The sequence below is a fragment of the Pelophylax lessonae genome (assembly GCF_965119305.1).
Source record: "Pelophylax lessonae genome assembly, chromosome: 5".
Classification (NCBI taxonomy): domain Eukaryota; kingdom Metazoa; phylum Chordata; class Amphibia; order Anura; family Ranidae; genus Pelophylax; species Pelophylax lessonae.
Window position 1 is genome coordinate 249721822 of NC_138772.1, and position 12317 is coordinate 249734138.

The 12317-nt window shown below is 50.5% G+C and overlaps 1 protein-coding gene across 1 annotated transcript in view; it reads right to left on the bottom strand.

Annotated features, from left to right (window-relative positions):
* The window catches only part of LOC309556663 (polypeptide N-acetylgalactosaminyltransferase 4-like), a 662237-nt gene that overhangs the window by 408879 nt on the left and 241041 nt on the right, over positions 1–12317 (bottom strand). The window contains exon 3 of the mRNA XM_082259119.1: positions 8343–8532. Coding sequence (XP_082115245.1) covers positions 8343–8532 — 190 coding nt within the window. The remainder of the gene's footprint in view (positions 1–8342; positions 8533–12317) is intronic.

The following is a 12317-nucleotide window of genomic DNA, read 5'->3' on the forward strand; positions in this document are numbered from 1 at the left end:
ACAGAGGCCTGATAGTGAAAAGCCAAACAGGCACTCAACGCTCTAGTAGAATGCACCGTCACAGGGAAAGGAGGAACCTGATCCTTGATGGAATAAGCCTGAACAACCGTCTGTCTAATCCATCTCGAAAATGATAGCAATGGACGCAGCCAAACCTTTGCGAGGACCGCCCGGAAGGACAAAGAGTCCGACTTCCTGAAGGACTCAGTAGCCATCAGATAAACCCTTATTGCCCAAACCACATCCAGAGAGTGCAAGGCAACTTCTTTGTGATGTTTAGGCTTAGGACATAGGGAAGGCAACATAATGTCTTCATTCAGGTGAAAATCCAACACCACCTTAGGAAGAAAAGACGGATTAGGTCGGAGGACCATTTTATCCCTGTGGACCACCAAATAAGGTGGACAGGAAAGCGCCGTCATCTCAGAGACTCTGCGGGCAGAAGTGATAGCCACTAGGAAGACACCCTTCTGCGACAAGGAAAGCAGAGAAATCTCCCTAATATTCTCAAAAGGAGGCTTTTGAAGAACAGAATCAAGCTATTAGTAGCAAACGGACATTGGAAATTAATGTCCAAGGCCGACACTTGGCCCTTGATAGTGCCCAACGCCAAGCGCTGCTCAACCACTTTTTGTAAAAAGGCCAAAACCCTAGCTATAGAGAACAAGCGAGGGTGCAGCTGCAGCGATTCACACCATGCAATGTACGATTTCCATGTACAATGATAGATCTTCCTAGATGTTGTCTTCCTGGCGTTCAAAAGGGTAGGAATCACCGATTCAGAGAGAACTCTATCCCTCAAAACCTTGCTTTCAACAGCCAAGCCTTTAAAGCCAGTGACCGTAAAGCAGGATGGAAGATCAGTCCTTGAGATAGTAAATCTTCCCGCACAGAAAGACACCATGGAGGACCCACGACCATTTTTACCAGGTCTGCGTACCTGGACCGCCGAGGCCAATCTGGTGCCACCAGAATGACCGGAATGCCTTCCATCGCCACCCGTAGAAGAAACCTCAGCAGGAGAACGAGCGGAGGGAAGGCATAGATCAGGCGATACTGACTCCAAGAAGTCACCAGAGTCGGCCAGAGGATCCCAAGACCTGGCCACAAACCTCTGAACTTTCCTGTTGAGGCCACCAGGGCACTCCTGGGGCCCTCTTGGTCATTGATGTAAGCCCCACCCGTGGCATTGTCTGACCGAACCCAAACCGGAGAGCTGCGTAGCCGACTCGTTCAGTGAAGCAGGCAGCGCTTGATCGCTCTCAGCTCCAGAATATTGATCGGCATGGAAGACTCTTCTGTCATCCGAGTTCCCTGGGCACAGAGCTTCCCCAGCACTCCACCCCAGCCTGACAGGCTGGCGTCCGTGGCGACCACCATCCAAAACACCAGCAGGAAGGACTTGCCTTGGCACATGATAAGTGACTGAAGCCAAGAGAGAGTCGACTTCGTGAGATGGCTCGTGTGAGACTGAGCAAACGGGACCGCTTTGAAGATCGAGACCATCAGACCCAGGGCCCACATGCAAGCCCGCAATGAGGACTGATCAGTCTCCAGCAGCAATCGGACCACCCTTTGCAACTTCTGAAGCTTGTCCAAGGGAAGGAAGACCCTCCCCACAGCAGAGTTGAGGTTCAGTCCCAGATAAGTGACCCGCATGGACTGTCAGGGCAGATTTGTGGAAAATGATCGTCCACCCCTCCTGAAGGGTCTAAATTGTGATGGAAATGTTGTCCAGTAGATCCGAATGGGAGACTGCTCGCAACAGGAGATCAATGAGATATCCCACAATGGTGATACCCCGCCCCCCCCCCCCCCCCGCCAGCATGTGACGATGGCAGGAAACGGGTTCCATCCTCCTGTCCACTGGATCCTTAAAAACAGGGGAATCCTCCACAGGCACAAGAGTAGATTTGTTTAATCTGGAAACAGGATGGTCCACCTTAGGCGGCACCGTCCAACGGTTGGAGACCTTTTCAGCAAAAGGGTACCGGCGTTTAAAGCATTTTGGCACCACTTACACGTGCTTAATGAGCCGCCATTGGTCATTCACAATATCGGGACAAGGGAAAACCCTGTCAGCTTTTGGAGACTTCTGAGAGCCAAAAGCCACCCGCGTCCCTGCCGGCGTGAGCTCATCAGCCAATTTTAAAGTATCCCGTACTGAAATAATCAGGACTTCAACGAATGCGTGTTCCCGCGCTGCAGCTGAAGAGGACAGGTCCTCTGCATCATCTGACTGCAAAGACAGCGACCCCTCAGGTAGGGGGGCATCCGGGGAAACCAAATCAGTCTCTGAATCAGAGGACACCTCCACAGATGGAGAAGGCAGCGGCCATTTTTCGGCTGTCAACCTTTTTCATGACTCAATCAACTTTAGTCGCCAGGCTTTCCAGGGCTGCTGAAATCGCAGCCAGCGACTGCAATTTGGACTGTCCGGGAGTCACACAGAGTGGGTCTGAGGGTGATTGCACAGTTTGGGACTCCATATTGCAATTTGCAAAAAACTGTCGCTTTAAGAGCGCCAATTGCGGTATCCACCACCGATCACAGCGGTCTGCAGGGAACCCCTTTAAACTAAACTGACAGCAGAAAGTACAGGAATATGCCCGCAGGGACCCTCAATACTTTACCACCTCAGACACACAGTCTCCTGAATCTTCCACTGCATGGAGAGAGAAGCAGGAAGTGACCTCGGCTCAGCAGCAGGAAACAAATGGACAAGAAGTGATGTAGCCTGAGGAAGGTCACACTGCTAAGCATAGCACAAGGGCTACACAAAGATGGATGCCCATACAAATCAATAGGAAGCTACAGGGAAAATGGCGGCCCCATACAAGTCTATGGGGAAAAAGTAACATTGCCTACACAAGATGGCGGCGCCCACGACGAACCATGCGGCTAGGGACCGACACATGAAGGCCTCAGAAACCGGGACCAGCAAGCCCAAGGTACCATGTCACCTCCCTCCCAGGGCGCCATGCGCTCCAGACACACAGCCACCGCAGGGAAGGGGCAGGGTAGGACACACAGACCGGGCATCGGGAGGCCAGGGGGATCTTTTGGGAGACACAAATCCCATTATCCCCAGGAGAGGGCCCACATCCCCCAAGGCCAGCAGGGGCAAGGGGGCACATTTTCTCACCATACCATGGACCAGGGGGGCTCCGCTCCAGGCAGACTGCCTCCCACCCGAAGTGGGGGTGCTGCCAGCTGAGGGGTACGCTGCGACTCAGGGCATTCCAGGTGGTCGCGCCCCAGTGAGGCATCGGCTTGCAGGCTGGTCCCCATCCAGAAAATGGACACTGTCATGGCTAGGCCTAGGTCGGGACTATAACCTGCTCACGCTCGTAGGCCACATGCCAGCCAACATCGTTGCTTGTAGATCACCAGGAAAATTATTTTCTGAACACTAGCTAGCAAGTGAGTAAAGAGAAATAAAAAGAAAATATTCTGAAAAGAAAAAAAAATAATGAGACCGGAGTCCCAGCAGGAAACCTAGGTCCTACTCCATCTCTAGGCAGAAACAAACTGATGTGCTGGGCTGTGGCAGTGGGGGTTATGCCTGGAGAGACAGCCCCGTGGGCATGTACATGTTAAAAGTTTTGTACTAACGTACTGCCTAGACAACTCCTGCAGGTGGCAGCATAACCCGCTCAGCTCATAGAGATGAGGCTGCGTCTGTTGGACGATAAAGTCATAATTTTACTGTCAGGCTGTCATAGACAGGTTTTATGTTCAGAAAAACCCCTCCACACCGCCTGGACCAGGCCCAGACTGGCCATCAGGCAGACCGGGCGTTTGCCCAGTGGGCCAGGGCCACCCGCTCCATGGACCGTTGATGATCAGGTCGCATAGTGGGAGGTAAGCGGCGACCACGGCCTTGACAGGGTCAACACAGGCTGCGGCCGCCGCTTACCTCCCACTGTGCGGCTGTGTCGCCTCCAGCTACAGGGCTAAGCTGTGTATGTTTCAAAGCTCAGACTCAGAGCCGCCGATAACAGATCCCCTCCTCCTCTCTGCAGGGAGATCGTCAGCGCCTTCTCCTCCCGCCCCTTTTCCTCGTGGGTCTGATGTAAGGGGGGCTCTCTGATGCAAGGGGGGCTCTGTGGGGGCTCTCTGATGCAAGGGGGGCTCTGTGGGGGGTCTCTGATGCAAGGGGGGTCTCTGATGTAGGGGGGGACTTTGTGCGGACCTTGATGTAAAGAGGGGGGGACCCTGCGCAGACCCCCGATGCAAAGGGGGGGACCCTGCGCAGACCCCCGATGCAAAGGGGGGGACCCTGCGCAGACCCCCGATGCAAAGGGGGGGACCCTGCACAGACCCCCGATGCAAAGGGGGGGACCCTGCACAGACCCCCGATGCAAAGGGGGGGACCCTGCGCAGACCCCCGATGCAAAGGGGGGGACTCTGCGCAGACCCCCGATGCAAAGGGGGGGACTCTGCGCAGACCCCCGATGCAAAGGGGGGGACTCTGCGCAGACCCCCGATGCAAAGGGGGGGACTCTGCGCAGACTCTGATGTAGGGGGGGTCTATGCGGGCTCTGATGTAAAGGGGACCAGTTCGGACTCTGATGTAAGGGAGCAGGGGCGGGAGGAGCTGGAGATCCGCACAGTAACCAGAGATTAAAAGGGGGGACACGATTCCTAGGGGCAGTGTAATAATTACAGTGCCCCTTTACAGTGCAGACCCCTTTATATCACAGTGTCCCCTGTACATTAGAGGGTCTACTCTGAATATCCTGTCACTAGCAGTCCCCGCAAATACCCCCCCCCCCCCCAGGTCCCTGAAAAAATTGGCTGCTCAGTCTAAAATGCCCTGGCCTATTTTTTGCCCCAGTCCGGGATAGGCCTGGACAAAGTATTCTGACAATGAGCTTTCCAGTGTGTCCATTCGACAGAAATCGATCTAAGGCCTCATGCACACTGGACGTTTTTTTTTTTGCAGCTACAGAACGCCCATCAATGTTATTCTATGGCCTCATGCACACACAGAGCTTTTAGGAGCTCCAAGTGGCATAGGCGTTTTACAGCTCCAAAAAAAACCCAGGAACTGAGTGTTCTGGAGCTGCAGCGTCAAGCTGTAAAAACGTCTGACGCTGCTAAAGGCTGAATAACGTTGCTTAACGTGCGTTAAGCCACGTTATACGTTTTTTTTCTTCCATTCAAAATCCCTATGGGAGCCTATTGATTTGAATGGAAGTCGCACCGCAAGTCGGATCAGCATGATGCGACTTGCGCTGTGAGAATCTTGAGGGGGAACTCCACGCCAAAATGGGGGAAAAAACGGCGTGAGGGTTCCCCCCCAAGTTCCAAACCAGGCCCTTCGGGTCTGGTATGGAATTTGAGGGTAGCCCCATGCCGAAAAAACGGCGCGGGGTCCCCCCCAAAACCCATACCAGACCCTTATCCGAGCATGCAGCCCGGCAGGCAAGGAAAGGGGACGAGCGAGGGGCCCCACCCCCCCGGACCATACCAGGCCACATACCCTCAACATGGGGGGTGTGGGTGCTTTGGGGCAGGGGGGCCCTGCACCCCCCCACCTCAAAGCACCTTGCCCCCATGTTGATGAGGACAAGGGCCTCATCCCCACAACCCTGGCCGGTGGTTGTGGGGGTCTGCGGGCAGGGGGCTCATCGGAATCTGGAAGCCCCCTTTAACAAGGGGGCCCCCCAGATCCCAGACCCCCTCCCTATGTGAATGGGTATGGGGTACACTGTACCCCTACCCATTCACCCCATAAAAAGCAGTGTGTGTAAATAACGACAGGAGACATTTTGAAAAGTTTATTAAAAATCTTCATCCGGTCTTCTCAGCTCCGGTCTTCTCCTCTCTTCTGCTCTTCTCCCCTCCGCTCTTCTGCCCTCTGCGCTTCTGCTCTTTTGCCTCCTCTGGTCTTCTTCTTCCTCCAGTCCTCCTCCGACGCTGTCACCGGTGATTATGCCGGTCTCCGGTCTCTGCAGCTTGTTATATAGCCATTAGGGGCATGGGCTCTCGGCGGGGCCCCGCCCCTTATGTCACCGACGGTGTCGGTGACATAAGGGGGCGTGGCCTCCCGGTGACGTCATCGTGAGGCCCCGCCCCTAATGACTATATAATAAGCTGCAGAGACCGGCATAATCACCGGTGACGGCGTCGGAGGAGGACCGGAGGAAGAAGAAGACCAGAGGAGGCAAAAGAGCAGAAGAGCGGAGGGCAGAAGAGCGGAGGGGAGAAGAGCAGAAGAGAGGAGAAGACCGGAGCGGAGAAGACCGGATGACGTCATCTGTGACATAAGGGGGGGGGCCTCCCGATGACGTCATCGGGCCACGCCCCTAATGGCTATATAATAAGCTGCAGAGACCGGAGACCGGCATAATCACCGGAGACGTCGTCGGAGGAGGACCGGAGGAAGAAGAGCCGACAGCCGACAGCAAAAGAGCAGAAGACCGGAGAGGAGAAGAAAAGAGGAGAGGACAGCAGAAGAGGGGACAGCAAAAGAGCAGAAGACCCCAGAGAGAAGAACACAAGAAGAGCGGACAGCAAAAGAGCAGAAGACCCCAGAGAGGAGAAGACCCCGGAGAGGAGAAGAGTCGGATGAAGATTTTTAATAAACTTTCCAAAACGTCTCCTGTCGTTATTTCCATACACTGCCTTTTATGTGGTGAATGAGTAGGGGTACAGTGTACCCCATACCCATTCACATAGGGAGGGGGTCCGGGATCTGGGGGGCCCCCTTGTTAAAGTGGGCTTCCAGATTCCGATGAGCCCCTTGCCCGCAGACCCCCACAACCACCGGCCAGGGTTGTGGGGATGAGGCCCTTGTCCTCATCAACATGGGGGCAAGGTGCTTTGAGGTGGGGGGGTGCAGAACCCCCCATGTTGAGGGCATGTGGCCTGGTGTGGTCCAGGGGGGGTGGGGCCGCTCGCTCGTCCCTTCCCCTTTCCTGGCCTGCATGCTCGGATAAGGGTCTGGTATGGATTTTGGGGGGTACCCCACGCCGTTTTTTCGGCATGGGGCTACCCTCAAATTCCATACCAGACCCGAAGGACCTGGTTTGGAACCTTGGGGGGGACCCCCACGCCGTTTTTTTTCCCATTTTGGCGTGGAGTTCCCCCTCAAGATTCCCACAGCGCAAGTCGCCCCGCAAGTCGGATCCGACTTGCGGTGTTGCGGTGCGACCTCCATTCAAATCAATAGGCTCCCATAGGGAACCATTGATTTTGAATGGAAGAAAAAAAACGTATAACGTGGCTTAACGCACGTTAAGCAACGTTATAGCAAAGTTATTCAGCTTTTAGCAGCATCAGGCGTTTTTAGCGCTCTAACGCTGGTCCTCAGAACGCGCAGGTCGTGGGTTCTTGTTGCAGCTTAAAAACGCCTAAGCCACTTACAGCTCAAAAACGTCTGAGTGTGCATGAGGCCATAGAATAACATGGAGGGGCGTTTTTAGGCTGCAAAAAGAAAACGCCTGACGCTGCTTACAGCGGCGTTAAAAACGCCCCGTGTGCATGGGGCCTTAAAAATACTCCCTCCCATCTCCTAACACCTATTCTGATTAACCAGTGTTAAAAAATATGTATATACTTAAGTATTTTCATTCCACTCCAGTCTGGTCAGGCAATCTACCCTGTGTCAGCCAGCGACTGGCTGCAGGGGAAAGGAAAGAGTGCTCGACAACTGCTAATTAAACCTAGAGCAGTGATGTCACCTATAGGCTTCAATGGTCCATCCGTTGTCAATGCTCCCTCCTCACCCCTGAAGCCCCCGTTGGTTGAGAACAGGACAGCTGATCACATGACCAGACCTGAGCTGCATGAAATTAGGTACTGTAAGTATATGCATCTTTCTTACATAGGCTAGTCAGAATAGGTGTTAGGGAGGGTAGGGGGAGGGAGTATTTTTAGGAATAGTTAGTGTTATCCCGGAATTCTGCTTTAACCTCTCACCCGATTTATTAAAAAAAAAGACCAGCTTCAAAGTGAATCTAAAAAAGGCATTTTTTTTTAATCTTTTCCTTTTGGCTTAGTCAGGTTTTTATTAATGTGTTTCCATTGGGAAGATTCATCCTCTCAATTTTACCTGGTGACAACTGTCACTGGGTCTGAAAGAAAGGGAAAATCCAACATTTTTAATTGTTGCCAGAAGGAACATTTTCCAATCAGCACAACTGTTTCAATGACAACTGTCTGAAAGGGAACTTTCTCATTATTTTGTCTTATTTTCTGTTGTGTCTACAAGACAGGAAGTAAAAAGCCCCTCCAATGGGACAGAGCTAGCAAAACAAAAACATTTCACAACCATTTTCCAATTGAAAACAAGATTTTATTCTTTTAAAATTTACAATATTGGCTAAACATACCTTTCCAGAAGTGGTTCTAACCAACCAGTAATGCACTCACAATGGCAATCCAAAAATGTGAGTACATCACCTATAGCGTAAGTTGCTCCAATCAGTCGTGCCCGTACAAGTCCTTCGCGTTTTGTTGTCCTGATTAACCGTACTCTTTCCAGGGAACTGATATAGTTTTCCAGCTGAGACTTCAGAAATACTACCAAAAGATATTATAAACAAATTAACTCTTTGTTACACAGAGGACACTTATGATTAGACATTGATCTAAAAAAAAATCTAGCCTCTAAAGAATTTTTTTTTTTTTGTCACGTGACAAAGTGGTTGCAAAGTATTTTTTTTTATTTTTTTTTTTTAAGAGTAAAATCAACATATAATATGTACCTGCTCTGTGCAATGGTATTGCACAGATAGGTCTCCTTCCTCTATTTCTGGGGTCCCCCACTGGTGCTCTTGGTTCCTCCTCTGGAGGAGGGCAAACTGACCATTACTGCACATGCCCCCCTAGATTTAGTTCCACTTTAACCACTTTAGCTCTGGCCACTGTGCTGCTACTGCGGCACAGTGGCTAGTTATCGTCCAGCGTCGTAGACCTACGTCGCTGGACTCCTCCCCCTGTAGGTGGCGCTCGCGCGCCGCCGGAGGTGCGCTCCCGCTGTTTTCATTCACAGCGGGAGTCGGGCCAGGGGAGGAGCGGCGGCGAGTTTGGAGATCCGCCCGCCTGTGTAAACAGAGCGGGCAGATCTCCTCAGTGACAGGGAGTGACAGATCGGAGTGTTCAGCATAGCTGAACATCCGATCTGTCCCTGGCTCACTCAGTCACCTCCCCCCCCCACACGTTAGTAAGCACCAGGCATACATTAACCCCTCCCTCTCCAATAAAGTTAACCCCTTCCCTGCCAGTGTCATTTTTACAGTAACAGTGCATATATATATAGCACTGATTACTGCAGTAATGTCACTGGTACCCCCAAAAGTGTCAAAAATGTCAGTCAAGGGTCCGATCTGTCCGCCGCAATGTCGCAGTCCCACAAAAAAAAAAAATCGCAGATCGCCGCCATTACTCATTAAAAAAAAAAAAACACCAAAAATGACAGAAATCTTTCCCTTAATTAGTAAACGCAATAACTTTTGCGCAAACCGATCAAAATATGCTTATTGTGATTTTTTTTACCAAACATAGGTAGCAGAAAACAAATTGGCCAAAAATTTTAAAAAAATTTGATTTTTACATATTTTTTGGGAGGAATTTCATATAAAAAAATGTTAAAAATATTGTTATTTTTTCAAAATAAACGCTTTTTTGGTTTATAGCGCAAAAAGTAAAAATCGCACAGGTGATCAAATACCACCAAAAGAAAGCTCTGTTTGTGGGAAAGAAAGGACGTAAATTTCGTTTGGGTATGGCGTCGCACGACCGCGAAATTGTCAGTTAAAGTTGAACAGCGCCGAATCGCAAAAAGTGGCCTGGACGTAAGACAGCAAAATCCTCCGGTGGTAAAGTGGTTAAAGTAGAATTCTAGGCTTTTACTAACTATGCTTACAAATGCTCCCTCTAACATTTCTACCAACTAACTTGTGTAAAAAAGATTTCTATACTTCTCTATTTTTAGGCTACTCTGGTCTGGTTATGTGAACAGCTCCCTTGAGTCAGGCAATGGTTGCTGCAGGGGAGAGGAGGGAGCGCTGACAATGGATGGGCCACAATAAGCCTACAGGGGACATCATCGCTCAAGCATTACTGGCTGTTATCAAGCCCTCCTCTCCCCTGTAACCGGCGCTGACTAACACAGGAGATCATGTGACAGGACTGGAGTGACTGGAGCTGCTGGAGAATAGGTATTTATATACATTTCTTCTGTTACACAGGTTAGTTACTATAGGTGTGTGTGTGTGGTTGCATATTTAGGCAGAGTTAGTAAAAGCCCACAATTCTAAATTGTTTTGCATCCTTTTATATGAAGTGTTAACATAATGGATCACTTCTTTTGCTTGCTTTTGCCTATAGGTAAGCCTATAATAAAGTTTACCTATAAGCAGTGTAAAGATTTCCTTAACGGGCACCGTTTAGGAGATATTTACGTTGCAAGCAGCCAGCGACATCACTTGCGGTGCCGTGAACGGCGGCTCCTATGCGCATGGGCAGGAGTGATGTCATCGCTGCTCCGGCCAGTCACAGTTCCAGAATCCGTGAACCCGGAAGCAAGATGGGTGAAGATGGAGGCGCTTGCAGCGCTGACTTCTTGGTGCGGGAGTGCTTTGTTTTTAGGGAAGTTTAACTTAATGTGTGATGCATACTAGCACATTATGGCTTTATCCCATAGGTCCCGTTCCCCCCCCCCCCCCAAATCAAAAATAAATCATGAGGACAGTTAGAGACAATGAAATGCATGGCGGGTCATAGTACCTGCCATGCATGTATGGGGCCGTGGCAAGACCAAAAAAAAAATGTGTGTGTAAAAAAAAATTTACTGTATAGAATATAAATATTGCTATTGGTCAAATTACAGATGACAGGATTGGTCAGTTAAAGCTAAAAGGCTATTGGTATTTTAAAAAAAAAAAAAAAAAAATTACTGTATTGATTGGAGGAATTTCAATCCTGGAAGTGACAGTTATTCCCTATATAAGGGAGTGAATTAACGGTTTAAAATCAGTGGACAGGAGAGGACCAAGAAGTTCGTTGCCTAGCTGTTACCTGGTCATGGAGTCCCTTCTGCGAGAATTGCTGGAGAGAGCCCGTAGCGCGGATGGCGAGGAGTGGGTGAAGAAATGCCTCTCCATTCCGGTGGATGCCTCCGTCTCTGCTGGTCCTCCGCCATCTTCGTCCCAGGCTTCTTGCGTGTTTCCGGCTCCTGTTGACCCCGGCGATGACGCGGCTTCCGATTGGCGGCCTTCGCGAATGGGATCGTCCGCCCCCGGTGACCTGGATGTGGTTAGCGGCAGTCGTCATTTACGGGCGACGGCTTCCTCCGGGTCCCGGGATGGTAAATCACAGTGGATCAAGAGGAAGCCTAGCAGATTTGGTCCGGATGTGGTCTCATCGGCTCCGATCCCTGCAGTTAAGAAGAAGAGGGTCGTTGCAGGTAATTCTGGCGACTGTTTGTCCTCGGTCCCTGGTGGGGATAGTGTTTCTTTTTTACAGGTTTCAGTCTCTCCTGTTGTAGGTCGGCCGACTAGTACAGTTCTACCCGGTTCGGTACCGGCAGCGGTGGCCTCAGATTCCTCTTCTGCTAATGTTTCTCTCCTGGCTCCGGTCCAACGGCCTTCAAATAGCGGTGCTGCGGTCAGTGGTGACGCAGCCGTTGCAGGTGAGCACCCTGCTAATGCTATGTTAATCTCTGAATTTGTGCAAGTTATGTCTACTTTTTGTAAGAAATTGTCTAATCCAATGCTAACAAGCGATTCTGCCATAACAAGCGATTCTGCCATATGTGGGGATGTTAATGAGTTAAATGTTAATGAGTCTGAGGTTCCTGCCTCTCTGCAGGAGGTTTGGGGTAATGTTGCACTGGTGGATGTTTCTCCTTCTGATGCATACGTTGTAGATCCAGTTCCAGTAGCTCATCATGAGGCTTTTGCTGGTAATTGTGGAAAGGTACCTGAGATTGCTTTAAAGGAAGCTTTACCCTGTCCAGTATCTCCTTTAGGATTTCATCTTAAGGAGACGGTTAAAGAGAAAATTTTTAGAGGGGAGTATGTTGACATCCTGTCATTGCTTCCTGGCCTCAAGCTTTCGAAGTTTGACAATGATAAGACGGGCGAGGATAGATCCAGGGTAGCTCCCAGGACATTCCATAATTGGTTACAGGGTTTCTGTATTTATTCCAGTGTGCTGGGTGAAAAGAGACCAGAATTGTGTAGCAGGCTTTTCCAGCACTTGGATATAGTGCTGGAAGCATACAAGAATTTCCCTGGTTTAGGTTGGCTGGCTTATGACGAATCGTTCAGACAGAAGCTGTCCATCCATAAATCTTTGCAATG